This window comes from Balaenoptera musculus, chromosome 7, assembly GCF_009873245.2.
Source record: "Balaenoptera musculus isolate JJ_BM4_2016_0621 chromosome 7, mBalMus1.pri.v3, whole genome shotgun sequence".
NCBI lineage: Eukaryota > Metazoa > Chordata > Mammalia > Artiodactyla > Balaenopteridae > Balaenoptera > Balaenoptera musculus.
The window spans coordinates 26945537-26965759 of record NC_045791.1 but is presented as its reverse complement, the minus strand read 5'-3'; the positions used below and the strand labels follow the sequence as shown (position 1 = coordinate 26965759).

At 36.2% G+C, this 20223-nt stretch overlaps 1 protein-coding gene across 1 annotated transcript in view; it reads right to left on the bottom strand.

Annotated features, from left to right (window-relative positions):
* ARHGAP15 (Rho GTPase activating protein 15) overlaps positions 1–20223 on the bottom strand; it is a 609541-nt gene that overhangs the window by 561347 nt on the left and 27971 nt on the right. The window contains exon 2 of the mRNA XM_036858098.1: positions 17889–18067. Coding sequence (XP_036713993.1) covers positions 17889–18053 — 165 coding nt within the window. The 5' untranslated portion in view covers positions 18054–18067. The remainder of the gene's footprint in view (positions 1–17888; positions 18068–20223) is intronic.

Below are 20223 nucleotides of genomic sequence, written 5' to 3'. Positions count from 1 at the left end.
GTTACCATGATTTATTGGGTCAAGAATAGTTTGAACTCAATAGCACTCCCATTTTCTTTCTTCCTCTCTTAACCTATTCTCCACCAAGCAGGGAGACTCATCTGCTTAAAATCTTTCAGTGTACTCTGTGCATCAAACAATAAAATCTAAACGTTCAGTAGACTACAAAGCCCTGCATGATCTCAGGAATGTTCCCACTCCCACCTCACTCTTAATCCACTCTGCCCTTATCTCTATCTGATATTACTTTGTTTGCAGCAGGGAAGTCTACTGATCAAAAATTACATATCACAGTCTTCCTTGAAGCTAAATGTGAACATGTAATACAGTTCTGAACAAGATATAAGTAGAATCATTGAAGGGACCTTCTGTGGAAGCTATTTAAAAGACAGTAGGTTCAGCTTGCACAGGCCTTTTGCCCTTAGCTTGTCTTCTTTCCTGCTTGGAATGCACTTGAAATGCTAAAGGTAAAGCAGCCATCTGCTGGCCATGAGAAGATCAGCAATAGGAAATAAACTGCATTCTAAAGAGGGTGACCGGAAGAAACCTGTGTCTCTGACATTTTTCTTAGCCAAGCACTACAGCTGCCTGGTAGTTACTACCTCTGCATTGTTGTTACACACAAAAATAAGCCCATTAGTTATTTAAGCCAATATGTCCATTTTTCTGTCCCATGGGGCCAAATGCAATCTGTAATGGTTATGAAGGTCATGTGACTATTTCTGGACTGAATTCATTATCCAGAGGGGTGGCTGAATTCCCTTCTTGGAGTTAGATACAGCTTGAGAGCAGTTTGGTAACCACCGCTCTCCATCATAGTTTTAGTCAACAAGACTGCCTAGTATAGTGCTGCTAGATACAGGTGGGAACATCTTTAGCTTTCCCTGCCTTGTTCTCTGATGTATTGGACTAATTATATATATTATTTAATTATATTTGTATATAATTAAATACTAATTATGTATAATTATATACTATATACTAATAATATATGTAGTGTATAATTATATACTAATTATGTATATATACATAATTAAATATAATTTTACATATATATGTATATATAAGATTAAATCCCAGCCCACCCTTCTACTGGTGCTCATGGCAATTCTAGCTCTACCTTTAGCAATATACTCGTGGTTACTATAATTCCAACGACGCCTTATCCCACTGCCAGTCCCCTACTATCTCTACAATGGTGTTTTCTGGGAGTTTTAATCTCTGAGTGGATATAAAAAGGTGGGGAAAGGATAAAGAGCAACAGAATTCTGGTGGTTTCATAAAACAACACCTGCTCAGTACAGGGATTCTTGCCTAGTTTGTGGTTGGCACACATGCCATCATTTCTGAATTACAAGGCAGGCAGTCAAAGAGATGAGCTACCTATTTCGGACTCAGTGGATGGAATGATGAATTCACTGTCCATGATTAGAAACATAGATGGACTGTTGGGGTTTTCCTGCTCTCAATTCAGCTTCTTTATTTTTATAAGTATGAGATATCCTTAGATTCTAATTTTTTCTTACTCCTGTTGTACAGATAAAAATTATACATTTTTGTTACAGAGAGGTTTTATTCAGAAAATAGAAGAGATATCATTAGATGTTACTAGCCATATACTATTTTAAACTTTTTAAAAGTACTTTAAATTTTTAAAAAATACTAAATGCTCACTTTCAGTCAGGTTCAGTTGAGGTTCGGCATGATGTCTGACTTTTAGGAGTTTTCACATTAGTAGGGGATATATAATAGGAAAATACAAAAAGTTGAACAATAATAATTAAGGGTAATAAAATTTCAAAATAAAACATAGAGAAATACACTAAAGCTGTGCATAATGAAAAGTTATATAATTCATCAAATGAATAATTGCTATTGGAGTTCAGATGAGGGAAAAGCCAGTTGAGAAACTGTTGTGTAGGAGATTGAGCTTTAATTCATTCTTTAAAGTTGAACAGAATTTTATTTGGCATAAAAAGAGAATGTGTAACTGCTTCCCACTGTTTCTGTGGGCCAGGTTGAACATAGCAGAGTGTCACCATGGATTCTATAGCAAGGCAGGGTTTCAGGGCTTAGGAGCTATAATACTGACTGTGGCTCAGAATAGCCAGAGCTTGGGCTTTGGTATCAGTCATCCTTGGAGTCAAGTCTCAGTTCCATCACTTATTTTTTGGTGTGAGGCTTTAATCAAGTCTTCTTTGTTACAGCACTTAGCACAGTGCCACGTACATAGTGGACGCCCCCAAATGGCAAACATTTGTATTACTGTAACTTAAGAGCTAACTCTGGTCTTAGCTGAGGATGGAAGCTGGCAGGCATTAACGCATTGTAAAAACAGTATCAGATATCAGAAAATATTTGTCTAAGAATTAAGAGCTTAAAGAAATCAAGAATAGGTTGAGTAAGAGTTCAAGGTAGTTGAATCAAAATGTTTCAGAATACAGGTGAGTATTGGAACAACTTTGCTGAAAGGTGTTGGTCAAATGGCAGAGGGGCCCACAGGGAAGTTCAAAGCTACAGAGCCAGGTCTGTAGAACCTTATTCAAATGAGTGGCATGATTATAACAGTGATTTTCTACAATTTTTGAATACTTCTTATGTGTCCAGGTATCATACTTAGCACTTTATATACGTTATCTTCTTTAATTCTCATCAGTCTATAGGTAACTGATATTTTTATATTCATTTAAAATTGTGGATAGGAAGCCCCCAAACCATCAAGAAATCTGCCCAGGGGACTTCCCTGGTGGTCCAGTGGTAAAGAATCCGCCTTCCAATGCAGGGGACACGGGTTCGATCCCTGGTCGGGGAACTAAAATCCCACATGCCACAGGGCAACTAAGCCCGCATGCCACAACTGCTGAGCCCATGCACCCTGTAGCCCATGTGCCACAACTAGAGAGAGAAAACCTGCACGCCACAATTAGAGAGAAGCCCGTGCCACAATGAAAGATCTCACATGCCTCAATGAAGATCCCGTGTGTCTCAACTTAGACCCGATGCAGCCAAAAAAATGAAGAGAAGATAAATAAATTAAATAAATAAATAAATAAATAAATAAATAAATAAATAAATATATATATATATATATATATATATATATATATATATATATATATATATAAAAGAAATTTGCCCAAAGTAACACAGTAAGTAAGTGACAGAGCCAGGATTTTCTCCCAGGTCTGCTCAGCACTAGCTCATGTTTGTAATCACCAGACTCCTATTTGCTCCCATGAAGTGGCAAAGCACTTTGAAGGTAACCATCATGTAGATGTGCTTGAGGGGATGATTTACGCCTGATTTACATTGCCTAAAAATAATTCTAATCCTGGCTAGAGTCAAATGTTACTGGTGAAAATACTGAACATGTACCAAACTCATAACTAACAAACGAGAACATTACAACCTCTGTATGACACTTGCCCTGACAGTTCTGACTGAACCTGGAGGGACCACTTCAGGGACAGAGACTTGCCACATCTCCCCATGATGGAATCTTTGATTTGTCATTGGAGATTTGTGTGCCACAGGGGCACTAATTAGTGTCTCTGGGAATCAGCAGAGGATCAAGTTTTCCAAAGTTTCATTTATGTAAATAACCACCTCAGTACATAAATGAACTCTTTCTTCTTATTTCCAAACCTTATTCCCACCTAGAAGAGGCAACTTATAAAAGTTATATTCAATGGAAACATGAGTTTTGCAGTTACTTGAATGATAACACAGCTTCTTTTTGAACCTTAGTGAGCATTTAAAGAAGGTTGGAATAGATATGCTAAAGCTGACATTGCCAACTCAAATGCCAGGTAAGTAACAGGATCTAGTGAAGGGGACCTGGTTTGAATGCTGTGAACTAGAGGCCACTTGCCCCATCTAGACAAGGCAACATCTATTCACCTTTAGCTGGTTATTGCCTGCTCTTTGGGGAGCCAGCCCTTTGATGCCAGAATTTCTGATATTTTGAGATGTGTCACATATACAAATTCTTGTGAAAGCTCACAATGTTAAAATGTCAGCTCAATTAAAAAACAAGAAGGAAACTGGACCAGACAAAACACATCTTTAGGTTGGATTCAGCATGCAAGATGCAAGTCTAGAGATCTCTGAGAGCCCTTTGATCTTTGTTTCAAAGGAGTTTTTCTCTTCCTTATATGAACCTATCTTCTCTCCACAAAGGCACACAGCTTCTGACTTGGTAAAGCCAATGCTCCAGAAAAAGAAATTTTGGCTATAAGGAGCTGTGTTGAGACTGTTTGTGGAGTTCATTTTTTTGTGTGTTTCATTTTTTATGGAATGTTACATGTCAACTGAAAAAGATATAAAAATTCTAACGAAGTTTAATAGTCTTCAAATTAACTTTAATTAGTAAAAATGTAAAGTAAATGATAAGATGTAAAAGATAAGATAAAGTAAAAGATAAGATGACTAGTCAAATCTAAATTGATTTAAATTTTGTATAATATTGTGAACTGTCAGATAGCATCATTTCTCATTTCTAAGGGCCTGGTGTGATTCTTTTTTATAGTATTTAGAAGTGCACTGCTTCACTTAAATAAAAAGCAGCTTATCATCAAGCTTTCAGAAATATTTAACAAAACCCACAAAAGTTAAATCATAGATAAATCAGAATAAACAGAATATTTATAACTTAGTGACAAGAAAACACTATCTGCATAGATAATCACAGTTATCTTTTAGTGTTGTCTGAAAGGTAGCAAGTTGTTTGTTAATTTATAATAATGTAAGAGTCTAAAATTGAAATTAATCCCAAGTGAAAAACTCTGAATAAGAAAATTCATATTTAGCTATATAACAGAATGTTTTCACACTCTCAGTGAAATGTGGTAGAGACTACACTTCCAAATGTATGACTAACAATTGTCATCTTCTAAATTCTCAAATTGATAACTAACAGTTGTCATCTTCTGACTTGCCACATTATGTTCTCAATTCTAAATAGTCAGTCACTGAAATAACTCTAAGATTACAAGCTGAAATATCTTCAGGGCCAAGCAGGTAGCATAAGTTGATGAAGACACCGCTACTCCAACTAAAGACTTTCAAAGTCAAAATTTTAAAAACACCATCCCAAACAAAAAATACCTATGGGAAAAATTGGGTCATCCACTTGTTTGTGACCTCTGCTTTAGACTATTAGCCTCTTGTCACTAGTATATATGAAATCAATATTGTCCTTAAACAAATCCTTGAAGCATAGGTAAAAGGAAGCTATCAGAGTTCTAGGTACATGTTTGTGAGCTTGGAAAGCATAGATCTTTCAAGATTGGTTTCAGCTAAGCAGTCAGGCAGCAGGTGGGGATCTCAGAATTGTAAAGGTCAACATGAGTGGAGAGAAGCTCAGATTGACAGTCAAAAGGTGTAAAACAGTTCTCTTGAATGCATCCAGGATCTAGTCTGGGTTTCCTTGTCCATTTTCATAGCAAGACTGCTGTCCAATTATGCACACATTAGAGAAATAAGAAACTATGAAGTCTCGATAGAAACTATTTTGTGCATGATCAAGTGCTGGCATACTTTGGAGACATTGCAGGTACGGTTCCAGACCACTGCAAAAAAGCTAATATCACAATAAAGCTAGTCACACAAATGTTTTGGTTTCCAGTGCATATAAAAGTTATGTTTACACTATACTGTAGTCTATTATGTGTGCAATAGCATTATGTCTAAAGAAGTACATACCTTAATTAAAAAAATACTTTATTTCTAAAAAATGCCAAAATAATTACAATAGTAACATCAAAGATCACCGACCACAGATCACCATAACAAATATAATTATAATGAAAAATTCTGAAATACCATGAGAATTACCAAAAGGTGACACAGAGACACAAAATGAGCGAATGCTCTTGGTAAAATTGCACCAATTTGCTGAACTCAATGTTGCCACAAACTTTCAATTTGTAAAAAAAAAAAAAAAAAAAAGCGCAATATCTGTGAAGTGAAATAAAATGAAGCGCAATAAAGGGAGATATGTCTTTATTCGGAAATACCTAAGAATCGCCTTGCTTTAGGTGGAACTAAGTCTTTAAACTGGTCAACTGACTGGCTTATTTCAAAACCTGGATATTACTGTATTTTGACCCTAGTTTGTCTATGCAATTCGAAGAAATTATTCTTCAAAACATTTTTTTCCTTTCTTTTTTTTCCTGAATAGAATAAACCTCAAAATAGCTCATACTGCCAAATGAGCCTATGCTCTCTGATCTTTGCTTCGGCGCAGGCGTGTATTAGTGTCACAGCCGGCAGTGTGTCTTAAGGACTATGATAGCGTGCTCCTCTTAAATAGATGAGGATAACACTAATGATAGTGACTACTTAGGTGGGTGTGTAAATTAAATCATTCCTTCCATCATCAACCCCCCAAAATTTCACAAATCATGGGTACTTGGAGGACAACGTTCAGCCAGATAATCAGCAAAGATCATAATAAAAAATGTTTAAAAGTCAAGAACTTGGTGAAAATTTTGAATGCTCCGTAAAAGTCTAAATTGGGTCTGTATTCAATTTTCCTGTTGAAGGCATAAACAGCCCTAGATGTCAAATATACATACTAACATTTTAATTTGTATTCATAAAAATTATTTCAACTACCCCAGTTAAACATTTATGATAAGTTTTTGAAGACTAAGGAAGAGGGAATAAGAATGGGTAATGAATAAAAATGGCATTATAAATTTAACCAGTTGAGAATACTTGCACCTTGATTTATTACCAAAAAAAAGTGCTCTAATAACTTGTGTTTGCCAAAGGAAAAAAGACATAGGAAATAGGTCTGCTAAAGTGTGCTAAAGAGAGTTTAAAGTAGGCTAAAATCAGGTGGGAGTTCCACAATTTCAAATTATGGAAAAAGTCTTGTTTGAGATTTACAACCCACAGAAATGGCGTCTACAGGAAGAGACAGTGAAGGTCTCTTATTTCATAGGTCAATTTTAAACACTGTGTATAATATTTCTGACAAAATGTAAGGTACAGGATGCTAGTACCACTACTGAGAATGAGGAGGAGCTGGTGGTGACCATGAGGACATCTAGGAAGCAAACAGGCTGAGCCTGGGTTATCCCATGATAATGATTCTACCTCACCTGAATGTAGACTCCAAGAGGACAGAGAACCTTTCTGTTTTGCGTCCCCAGGTTTCAACGCAGTCTCTGACATACAGTAGGTGCCAGGAAATGTCTTCCAAATGAATAAAAGAACGGACTAATGAATGAATGGATGAAAGCAGTTGACCTGCTCGCCCACTTTTCAGTCTGGGGACTCTTAATGGGTTGGGATGATGACAACTCCATGAGCTGGAAAATATTAATGCAGGGACCTCAGGACACACTATTAGAGTAACATTCTCTAGGATTTTTGTTACATAAGACTGAGGATGCCAGGATAAAAATAACAATTATAATGTTCCCTTATATTTAGGGCTTTATTACCCAAAATGTGTTGTAGATGAGAATTATAAAGACACCAAATTAATAATCTGTGTGACAGTAAAATCTTATTCATTGGTAATTTCAAGACAAGAAAGAAAATGTCTTTCTTTCTTTCTTTCTTTTCTTTTTTCTTTTTTTTTTAAACGATGATATTAAAAGCGTGGAGGTTAAAGATAGCACATCCAGAAATGTAAACTTCTTTCCTGTCTATTTGATCATGTGTTATTGGCATTAATACTGTCAATAACTCATGGTAAAAGAGGAAGTTGCCATGAAATGTTACCCACTGTCAGGCTATGATCAATAGGTAAGACCACAGTGGGTGATATATTATCAAGTATCAGCCAGATTAACTTTCTCATGGATTTTAAGAGTAGTAGTTACACTCACTTTGTCTAACCTGAGCTAAGCTTATTTATTCATTATCCTTTCCGTGCTGATTATAGACTACTCCTTGAATACATTTTATCTAAGTACAGAATATCAGCTCTTGCTATTTAATTCCTGTGATCTGGCAGTGGGACTCTAGGATTTGCCCCCATGTTTTGATGTTGGTGTTTATATTTGAGCAAACAAAACTGTCACTTTGTTTTCCTGTCTTCCTATATTGGGTCACTTTGTGCTACATGATATGATCTAAGACAATTCAATGCAAGGAGACACATGTCCCTTCTCATTGGGAATACGAAGACTGCAGCTTCCTTTTACCCTGTGGGAAAGAAAGCAGGTCAGGTGTCCAAAAGTAGTGGAGGAAAGTTAGTGTCATCACTATTCCTCTTCCTCCATAGAAATAATATAAGATTATGAGGCAAGAACAGCACTGGTTTCTTCATGAAGGGATTAAAAAAAAAAAAAACAGTACCATGGTCGTTTGTGTTTATGGTATTGTGGAAGGGCACTCACATAAAAACAAGACTACCACTTCTGGACATTTTCAAACACATTATTAATCGGATATCTTGGAATCTCAGGAAAAAAATCACTTATTGAAATCACCTCCTCAGGGATAAGTAAATATGAAACATCAGTAAACATTTGACATTTGTTTTTTATTTAGTAAGTATAATCACCTGATTTATTTCCTTTTGGTTTTCAAAGCCAGACCTCTACAACATTTTGATACTTAAACACCAGAATTTGGCTTTGTTTCACTTTTTGTTATGTTTTATGTCACCCAAATGCTGGTATATAAAATAATTTGGACATAAATGAGTGAGAGGTCTGTGTCAGCCAGTGTAATGTTATCAAAGGAATTTACATGTGGAAAAACGCATCATATCATGGTGACTACAGTGGCCACCAGAAACAACATGCTGGTGCTTCTCCAGAAAAAAAAAAAGAATGGAATGCAATAATAAAAATGAGGTAGAGGAGGAAGAGGAGAAAGAATAAAGTAACTGAACTTCCTCTGGGTTTCTCACCTTTCCCAAAGAGTCTATCCTCATTTTTGGAGCATATGATTTATCTCTCATTTTAGCATATCCTTAAACTTGCTTGACATATGACAACCATACATCCTGTTACAACTCAAATCCCATATCTCTTCCTCAATAAACGTACTGCCAGTGCATTGGAAGTGAATGGGAATCATAAAAATCCATCATCTAAAAGGAGAAGCATATGAGATTGCGCATACAGAAGATGGCATCATTTCTGGGAGAAAGTGCCACATCGCTGTACATTTGCTAATTACTTGCAACATGCATTAATGTATAAAAAAATACCTTTTTGTTACATGGTATAGTTTGGAGATGGTTCTGCTTATCAGTTTTTAATATGCTCTTTGAAAACTGACATGTACTTTACCCACATCTCTTTAGGAACACAGAGATTCAAAGGCTGGATAAGATAGTTTCATGCTTCCCAACACAAACCTGAGAGGGTAATTAAACAGATGGTAACAATAAACTGAATCTGAACATATGAGGGACCAAAGTCCCTTATTAAAAGCCTTACACACTGAAGGGAGGGGGAATGACAACTCTGGGGATGTGTTTTAGCAGCCAACACCTTTATGTCTGCCTTGACCTCAGAAGCAGAAGCTAATCAACCATTTAGGGATGGGTTTCCTACCACCTGGGAGAGGGCACACAGGAGGTCTTCTGCACACTCTGAGGAGCAGGAATGCAAAGTAGATGTGTGACTCTAAAAGAAAGCAACTGTTCCTCAGGATTGCCTTCAAAGACACCAGCTTTAGACACACCAATTTTGTAACTATAAATCCACCCCATCCCCATCCCTCCTACACACACACACACACACACACATCAAAACCTACATTGGGGGACTTATGCTCCAACAGCACAAGCCATCTTCTCCCATGTGAGGCCAAAAACTAGGTACTATAGATTTCTGTGATGACATAGTTATTCTGAATATTTTCAACCTCATTTCTGGGAACCAAATGATCTCCTATTTAGGCCATCCTTGAAACATACTGGAATTCTACTTATTTCTCAGATCTTAACATTGTCTGTCTTGAATTAAATCTATGGGAAGAAGAGTATTGAAGCAATCTTGATATTTCAGCTTGTAAATGTATGTAGGTGGCTATTTTTTGTAGAATATAAAAATAATCTTAAATATATAAATATTATATACATATCTCTCTCACTCTGAAGTGAGAGATGTATATATGCATTTGTGTGTATACATATATATTTACTGTATTTTTATATATGTATAATAGATACGTGTGTTTATATACACACACACACACAGAAAGAATCCACTATATGCAAGAAAGGATCTTGTTACTGTAGAGGTTTGCAATGTTATTGTGCCATCACACATGCAAAGATGCTATTTTGCCATTGCATAAGGCACTTACAGCCTAGGGGATAATCAAGTCAGTGTTTCTTCTTGTTTCTCAACCTGCTTCAGTTCTCTGCTTCACTTGGCAAGTTCTTTGAGTGTCATTTATAAGAAACATTCTGCATCAGTAAAACAATGCTTTAGCTTAACTAAGCGTTAGCAATCAAAGGACAATGTCCAACATACTGTGTTTTAGATTAATCAAGGTTATAGTGATGATCTATTAAAGGAAATGTTTGAAAACTGAGGCAAGTATTAAGGTGGGAAAATGTACAACGTATAGAAAAACGTAAATCAAATGGCAAATATTATTTACCAGCTTGCATTTTACCTTTTTGTGCATGTACATCACCATATAACACTGCCCAATTTTAATTTGGGGGTTTTGATACTTAATAGTATAAAAAGACTGTTACCAGCTTCTGATACAATTGTACCTTAAATGACACATATTACCTTAGGAATTTGCCATAAAACCCGCATAATAATAGTGACTACGGTTCTAAGTGACTAACTTATTTTAAGGGTGAAGAGTATTATATGAATTAAATAAGAGATGCTGCAAATAACTTAGTGGAAAAGCATAGCTGCTGCCACACAGAGTATTAGGTAACCTTTTTTTAATTAGAATGTACACTTTTAGATTACTGATTATGAACATCAGGGGACCCAAGATTTTGATTCATCAGTAATTCTCCTTTATGTCTACACTAAGACGTAAAAATGAGACCTCTGGCTCAACTCGGTATTTCAGAGCCTTTACATGCTGGTGCAGAATCTATTTTACCTGTAATCTCTAGTACTGCTCTGCCCCCTTGTGCTGCTACAGTGAACTCAACAGAGGAACAGTTCGCCTTAATCTTTGTACACGTACTACAGAAAAACCCCACTGTCACTTCTCACTTTTCTGGCAAGTTCAAGGTCAGTGTCTAGCTATTTTCAGCTCATCTCTTCTTGATCCATGCAGAGAAATGACAAGGTAACATGATTCGGGGTGAGCTGTATTACAGGAACTGTTACATAAACGGAGAAAGTGAAAATCAATCCTAGCTGACAGTGACTTCGGGATAATCAACGCTCACTGGATGCCTCTGTCAGCTCGCCTGCATCAAATACCGTGTGACTTCTGTCAGATCTTTTTAATAAAACTATATTCTCACTTTCAGCAACCTGAATAAATATTTCTCTTGAGCTGAATTTTTTAGACTATGTTGGCCTTCCAGATTTGTAAACTATGCCAATAATGCCTTGAAAAAATTCATGCATGATACCCGTTATCCTACAGTTTGTTATTGACCTGATATGGAAGGTACCGCTGTAAAAACGCCCTTTTTTGACTGATCCATGAGAGCCTTCCTACAGACTGTTGCATCTTCTGCATTGAACTCAACACATTCCCCAAATCATCCTCAGCCCTAACTCCTCTCTCTTCCTCCTTGTTTAATAGAACACCTTAATCAATCATTTCTTGTTGGGAGATGAGTTTTCTTCCTCCTTTTTAGATGTTCATAGTTGCTTTTCTTTTTAATCTCTGTATTTTCTGCCGGGACATTTTCCCCTAATACAGAACTGGAAACACAGTATTTAACAAGATGTTACACTTTAGTGGCATTCCCACTGACAGCACCTGATATGTCAGTTTAGGGAAGGAGCTATTTTTATCCCACCCACCTTGTGCTCCCTTGAAACCGTGAGGAAGGCAGTACTCCATTGAAGTACAATTTACCATAATATTAGTTGTCAGTAAATTCAAAGACGGAACTCCTAAAGCTATAAAATGGATTAGAAGCAATTTTAAAAAGAATTAACAAACTAGAGTAAGAGTATACTGTCAACAAACAAATGCTCCATCATAGGACTGTAATTTGGAATTTTAATTACCCCTCTGCTTCTGTAACAAAACAATGTCTGAACTGGCAGCGATTTGAATCTCTCACAGGTCATTGAGCATTCTAGTTAATTACTCTATGAATAGCCTGTTTTTCTCCCCTCTGGAAACACGTTTCTAATGGCAGTCAAGGTCTGACAAATGTGTCATCTACATAATTAGCTAGGAAGCAACACAAAACATTAAACATGCTTTGTGCCGACAACTATCAAAACATTTCATTTGTTGTCAATTATTCATTACTTTGTAGGTTCTGAAGGGGTTGTTATTATGGAAATAAGTCCAGATGCTAACAAGGTTAGAGTTTTGGATTCAAATTAGTAATCAGAGGACTAAAGTAAAAAAAAATGTATCTCATGTACATTCAGCGCCATGTTCAATCAGTAGGAGATTATAAACAAATTTAGCTATGCTCAAGTTAAAATGGAAACGATGCAACCACGAACGTGAACTCAAGAGCCCCAGCTCATTCTTTGAAGTACAGACTCTACACTGTCAATGAAAACTTCCTGAACATTTGGCAAGTCCAATTTGTGCTTGGTAAACAGAGTTAAAGATTTTCACAGCATGAGATGACATGGGACGGCAAGGACAAGGAAAGAAATCTCTAGTGTTTTTTTATTCTTCTTTCCTGCCTCCCACCCCAGGGCATTTTATTTAAAAGTCAAAAATCTAGCTAATAAACATTTTCTTCTGCTTTACAGCAGACTGGTTACCTTAGCTAACCCTTGAATTTCATGATTTCTTTTTTTTTTTTTTTCTATTTCTGAAATCTTGTTTCTTTTATTATTGTTTTAATATCGTATATAAAACCAAGTATTGTCTTGAAAGCAGTACTCCTAATGTATACAGAGGATATAAAAAGATTTCTCAACAAAATTGACCTCTCAGTGGCAGAGAAAATTGCAGTGGAAGACACATTATTTCATAGTCATATCTGAGGTTTGGATCTATGGAGAGTCTGACTCCACTGTCCTCCAGCTTTTCCTTATAAACCAAAATGGCTTACAAATGTCATCCGCAATAGTCCAATAAAGATTAGGAACAAAACACTGTCCTTACACTGATGAGATAAGAAAGATTTAACTGTAGAATGCAGTGTACAAGAACAGTTCATAAGGCTTGTTCTTGAATCAGAAAAATAGAATTCAAATTATATGTGTGTGTCTAGAATTTAATTGAGGTGATGAGTTTATTTTCTACATAATGTTTGATCAGATGCCTGTACTACAGAGCTAGATAAAAAGAAAAGAAAGAAAACAAATTCTATCAGGAAAAATCAAGAAGACCCGTTATCTACAGAGTGTGCAAACTATGTCAGGAAATAATTCCACCCTGAGCTCTGAGAATGCCCAGTTAATAAAAAGAGATCAGCCACTTGCTAAGAGAAAATAATTGTCTGTATCCATATTTTTCAAAGCAAAAAGGCAGCCACATCTTACACTAAATAGGACACATTAAAGCTTTAATAATCTTTATGCAGAAGGAAACTAATCCATTTTCAGATCATACGATCCACAGCAATAAAAGGAAATCATCAAACTAAAAACAATTTTAGAGATGGCTGCAGACTCTCATTTAATTAACATTCAACAGATCATATATTTATGAGGAAGTCAAAATATTTAGGAAGCCTATAATCCTGTAAGCCTTAATGTGGTATAAAAACAACAAATAAATGCAAAGTGTTACTGTTATACATGCCTGCCTGATCAATGGTTTTCACATATTGATCTATAAATGGAGTTGACAGTCTGTGTTGGCTGCACATTTTCCAAGCAGCGCTATTTTTGTATAAAACCAATACGGGCAATTACCTTTGTTTGAGATGCCAAGTCTTATCAATTCAATGTGATTTAGTGTCATTTTAATTAAATATCAGGATCCACTTCAGGACAATTTATACAAACAAAGCCTCAAACCTATCTATAAGCTTGATTTGAAGTAAACATGGACAAGTCCTACAGCCTCATAATATTTCTCAAAATCTCTGCTAAACAGAAGGCTTGTATTTTTAGTAGCAATTTTTATGTCTGCCTTTTTAGCTAGCCACAACTTTGGCAAGTATCCTAAAATCACAGAAGTAAGAAACAAAGGAAAATTGTTTCCTCTTTTTCCTTATAATATATTAAAAAGAAAAATGAAGGAACGCTGTATGTTAAGAGAAGCACAAGGAGTTTTGTATGTTAATGTTTAGGAATGGCTTGACCTAAGTCTTTATCTGAACACTAATTAAAAAAATATTTCCCTGTCCATGATGGCTATGAATGGAGTGATGCACTTCTGCAGGGTTTACAAGATGGAAATGGTGAATATTCATACACGTTGCTGCTGAAGACACCAGTATTAAATGCCGGAACTGCTCCTGCCTGCAAATCCTATGTCTGCAGTTTCCTGACTTGGGCTATTTAAACTCTTCATTAATATCTATTTTCAAACTGTCTAGTAGGCTGGGCATCCCTCTTATAAGTAACATCAAAGCCACATTAAACCTTTCACGTTAGCTATTTGCTGGATTGCACATTAGCCTTTTTAGCCCTTAAAGAGGCACACTTTACTCGCCCCCATTTACGTTCTTCACAAAGCCTTCTGCTTCTGTGTTTAGCACATTCAGGTAAATCAGCAGTCCACCTTTAAGAGGTCTCACTCCAATGCTCAGGGTGAGACAACAAATCACTGAGACCAAAGAGCGCTCCCTCCCCACCAAATGAAGGTCTCCAGATGGCTCTCACAGATACACAATTTTCTTACTAACCATGTCATTAGATGTCCAAACGTCCCACCTCTCCAACACTTCTTAGAAAGCAAAGTCGCCTCTGAATTTTGAAAAGGCATTGATCTTATATGAACCACATAAAAATGATTGTTTGGTGTTTAAAGAAAATGATGCATGCCACCAATAAAATACTAATGGAGTATTGATACCTGTTTTACTGGAATGTTTCCTTGCAGCACTTAGGCAATCAAAACTTTTAATTCAACAAGTAAATTCACCTGTGTTTGCACAGTTTAGGGTCGAATAAATGTTTATATTGGCATTTCAAAATACTCCTCAATTTAAGATACCAAGAATACAGGCTCTTATGACATGTATAGGAGAATTCTATATTGTGTTCTGAGTTCACAGTCATATTAACATATTTTTATTAATTAAGCAAAATTTTAAGAGGACTTTATGAATTAATGACAAAACTATACAATTGACTTGACCCTAGAATGTTTGTATCATGTTTTTGTAATAAGTGAAATCATAGAAATGTGTAATACCTGATTTTTGTGTTATTATATACTCTGATAAGTCCATATTAGATTTGCATAATTGATATGCAAGTGACAAGTAGTATATATACACCATATATATTAAATAGGATGCATAATACATAGTCTCTAAGTACTCAATTTTTTTCTGTACAGATTAAACGTATGTGTCTCTGTTACAGCAAGCCATGCCACACGTGAATTTGTGCACACATTTTTAGTGTGCATTTCCTCCCACTTCTCCTAAGTTCAAAATCTCCCCCTTTGACCTTACCCCAACCTCCAACTTCTGAAAAATCAAGTTCTTAGTTTAGCTTGAGCAGATATCTTTAACAGGCTTGTTTGAATAAATATGCCAAAATACTTTACATTCTGTCAGTATCTAGTCAGAAAATTGTGCATGGAAAAAAAGAGATGAAAAGAACTGAGACAGAAAGAAAATTAGTGCCATGGCAAGCTTTCAATACAGTATCTCTGAGCCAAGTTTTCTCGGTGAAATGACATATCCTCACTAAAATACCCCTTTTATATAATTATGCACCGAGCACACATAACCAAAAGTAACTTTTATTTTTGTTCCTTATCGAGGAATACATATTGCCGAGGCTAAGAATGCGGAAACAAAAGCTGGGATAATTATAGCTAATTTAACTTTGGAAAACTCTGATTCTCCAGCAGTCCAGCATATAACCGCCCAAACTGAAGTTATGTAACAAGGTAATATCAACAATGAGAAACTGCATGATAAAATCCTGCCCAAAAGTGAAAAATGCTAATTTTGTCTCATTTAGCAGCTGGATACAGAAATGCTCATTAGTTTTAAGAGGGTTAATCCTTTTAACTTTTGCATATTGATATGCCAATTATGCCTAATTGTACAAGAGGCATCAGTCAAGGTAATAGTGCATAAACACATGAAAGTTATTAAGTACATCCCAACATGTAATAAAGTAGGTGTTAATTGGTAGCTGAGTTCTGCGGGCTATTGAGGTGGATAATTCATTGAGAGATGGATCACTTGTAATTTCTCTCCATAATTCCTTTTGCAGTCTCATGCTGTGATGTTTTCATGCTTGTCAAAAACAACTGCGGCATGGTGCCTTTTGTTAAACACAGCCAATAAAATATGTTAGGCATCATTAAATATACTTAACTTTTAAACTTTTCCAAAGGTACAGTTCTTACTGATAATAACATTATAGAGATTCCAATAATTTACTCTACCCATTGTCTCAAGTTCATGGTTGAGGAACGTTTTAGCAGGTTTCAACGCCAAGTCAGGCTGGCCGTGTTGTGCCTCCCAGCAGATAATACTTTCAAATGAGAAAGTAAAGAAAGAAAAATGCACCTCTCGGTACCTTAACTAGGGATAAGCTTCTCGTTTTCAAGATAGAATCACTGGCTGCCTCATGCTAAATCTGTCCATAATACCTGAAGAAAGGATGATTAACACCATACATTTCTCAGGCTCCTGAGATCACTGTGGGTTAATTTTGCACTTGAAATTCGAGTGAACAACAGCAAATAAATATAATCGGTAACATGCTACTCAGCAAGTTGATCTCATTTAATAACTCAGTTAGGGAGCTGAATATTTCACAGGCCCCTATGATATTAACAGAACACTCAATTAATAGCTCACATGTTACTGCAGGGTCACTGGGACTCACAGCCTGTCCCCAGCTAACCTATTTCTTGCTCTTGCTCTCACTGTGAGAAACAAAATAGATACGGGGGTCCAAAAGAGTGGCTAACATTGCATAAATAATTTTGTAACATCCTATGGCCTCAGCTGCAAGTTACCACCATTATGGAAGAAAATTAACCAGAGGAGACTCATTGCAATCAGTGTGTTTAGTGGCTCAGGATGCGTGCAGGGGCAGGGACACAACTGGCAGTAGAGTTCATCTCTAAACTATTTTATTTCAGATCTTCCTAATGACACATTATGGAGACAAAATGGCTTCCTTTCCAAACCTTAAATCTCCACACCGTTTCAACTGTTCAAGCTCATTCCAAATCAGATTGTAATTTCCAATATCATACATTGTTGGGAGATTTTAAGGAAGAGATTTTCACGTTTTTTAAAAGATTTTTTTCTCAGTTTATTCTTAGCTAATTTTAGCCTCTGGCTTTTCAAAGTGATGTACTGTATTTGGAAGTACAAACACCACATGCTAGCATAACCTCATTATTTTTATGACACTGAAGCATGATAGTGGAGGCCCTTAAAATGAGTCAAAGGTGCTCTTCAGTCTAGCTCCAAATCCACTTTATCACTCTGGATTAAGCCCAGCTCTTCTCTCGCAACTGGGGATATAATTATGACTATAAGTAGGCAAGATAAAATGCATTACAAAAACAGTTTTCTCATGCACATTAGGAAAACAAATAAAACAAGGCTAATTAGCTTTTTTTTTTCCCCTTCTTTTACAAAATTCTATATATCAGGGAACTTGGGGTATTTGACTTACAGGTTCAGTGACCTTCCCAACATCGGTGAGGATCATGGATTTACTTTGGCTCAGCCTGCTGTGGTGGCTGTTGGCATTTTTGATTCTCATTTGCACAGCTCCAGCGCCTTGGCGGGTGGGATGCAGTGTTTCCACAGAGGTATCAGAATTTGTAGACTTCTGCATATTACAATGTTATCCTGAGGAAATATAAAAGCATTATATTATTCTAAGTATATGCTTTTCCATGAAAAACTCCTGGTGGAGTGCATATCCCTATACATCATTAAAGTACAAAAATGAAACAAAGTCTCCGCCTCTTTCAGTGATGAAGAAGAAGGTAGTTACTTTGTAGTGCTTTTATCAATTGGACCTCTGTATTCCGACGGTACTGTATACGTGCCAGAGGATTTCAATTCATAGATAGCACACTCATATTCTGTGTAGTTTCTTAATTCGATTAAGAAACTCCTAATGGCAATATGATATGGTCTCCCTTCTATAGAAATGATATTGCCAACTAAGCATCTTCCGGGTGTATGCTCATTTCATTCACAACGTCTTTGATCTATCACCCACCCTATCCCAAACCACCTCCAGACACTACCACCAGCAGCCTTTTTTGGTGAACAAAAACCTCTGTGAATAAGGTCAAATTTAAGTGTGTAAAATTGGAGGAGAGCAAGCTGGTCCCATTGACTATCAAATATGTCGGCTTGGCCTCATTAGCATGGTGCAGGGTCCCAGTCCCCACCCCCACTTGCCATATCCACAGGGAAACATTAAAATTCCTTTGTCCACTGCCATCTGCCAACTGAACTAGATTTAGTCGCTTAGTTGGACATAATATTTATGAAGACTATGAAGAAAGAGAAAATCAGCACATCAACACTATTTATTTATTTACATTTATTTTAATGGAAGGAGTCTGATTCAGGTAGGAAAATCCAATGTGGGCAAATTTTAAAGGAGCGGCTGTGAGAAAACAATAATTCAGGAAAAGAAAACAAAGGGAATAAATTGGGTGGGTGGACCAGGAGGGCTTTTAGTTGCTTCCCAAATCCATAATCCTTTTCAGCTGCTCCTCCCCACCAGTTCCTCAAATGAATACATCTACTCTTTTTAAATAGGATATTTGCAATGCAAATATAGCTTCAAAGCTTCGAGAAACAGACCCTCTTCTAGCCTGAGTGTCCTCTCTATGTCTCACCTATATAGACATTTCATAGCTAGCCTAGGCACGTGGGTACAACATTAGAAAAAATTGTCACCCGTCAGTTATAGAAGCCAATATAATCCAAAAGAAGGATTATATTTTAAGGAGCCAACTGTTTTGGTACCTCTACTTGATTGGACAGACAACGGGGCTAGAATCACGGTAATGTTCAAGTTGAGTGGACACTAAAAGGATTAGAAAAGAATAAAAGCATTTTAACGGGAGGAAAAGTGTTTCCTCATAATTGAAGCCAGTTAGGCAATTGAGTGATATTGAGTGAGAAAAGAAGTTAATATTTATTGAGTATTTACTATGTGCCAGGCAATGAGCTGGTTTAATCCTTATAAAGTTCCTATGATATTGACCTTAAACTCATATTTTTGTAGTGGAGAAAAATGAGGATCAGAGTGACTAACAATTTTCTTAAGGACACTGGGCAGAAAGAAGTGAAGGAGTATTTATTTTATCCACCCCCCAGCCCCCCACAAAAAAAGACCCAGATGTCCATCAACAGATGAATAGATAAATTCTAGTTTATCTACACAATGAAATATTGCTCAACAATAAAAATGAATGGGTTACTAACGCATGCAACCACATGGATGAATTGTAAATTGTGCAGAGTAAAAGAAATCAAGCCCCCCAGCAAAAAAGTACTCATTGAGTACTTACGATTTCACTTATATAATAGTTTTGAAAATGCAAACTAACATAAAATGAGAGAAAAGAGATCAGTGATTGCCTAGGGACAGGGTGGGCTCTTGATACAAGGAACCTTTTGGGGGTGATGGATTTGTTTGTTATCTTGGTTGTGGTGATGGTTTAACAGCAGTATACATATATTAAAAATGATCAAATTGTACACTTTAAACACGCGCTTTATTGTACTTCAGTTATATCTAACAAAGCTGTTTACAGGACAGTTTTATCAAGAATTCCTTAACTAATTTATTTTGCTACTTATTTTATTTTAATTAATTTTGAATATATTCATTTTCATAATCATACATGAGTGATATATTTTAAAAACTTATCTAATTGAGAATAAGAGAGTTCTTTTGACAACATTTGAAATAAAAATTTGAATAAAAGAAGGAAATCTTATCCCTGCTATTCCACAGCAATATGATGACAGCTACA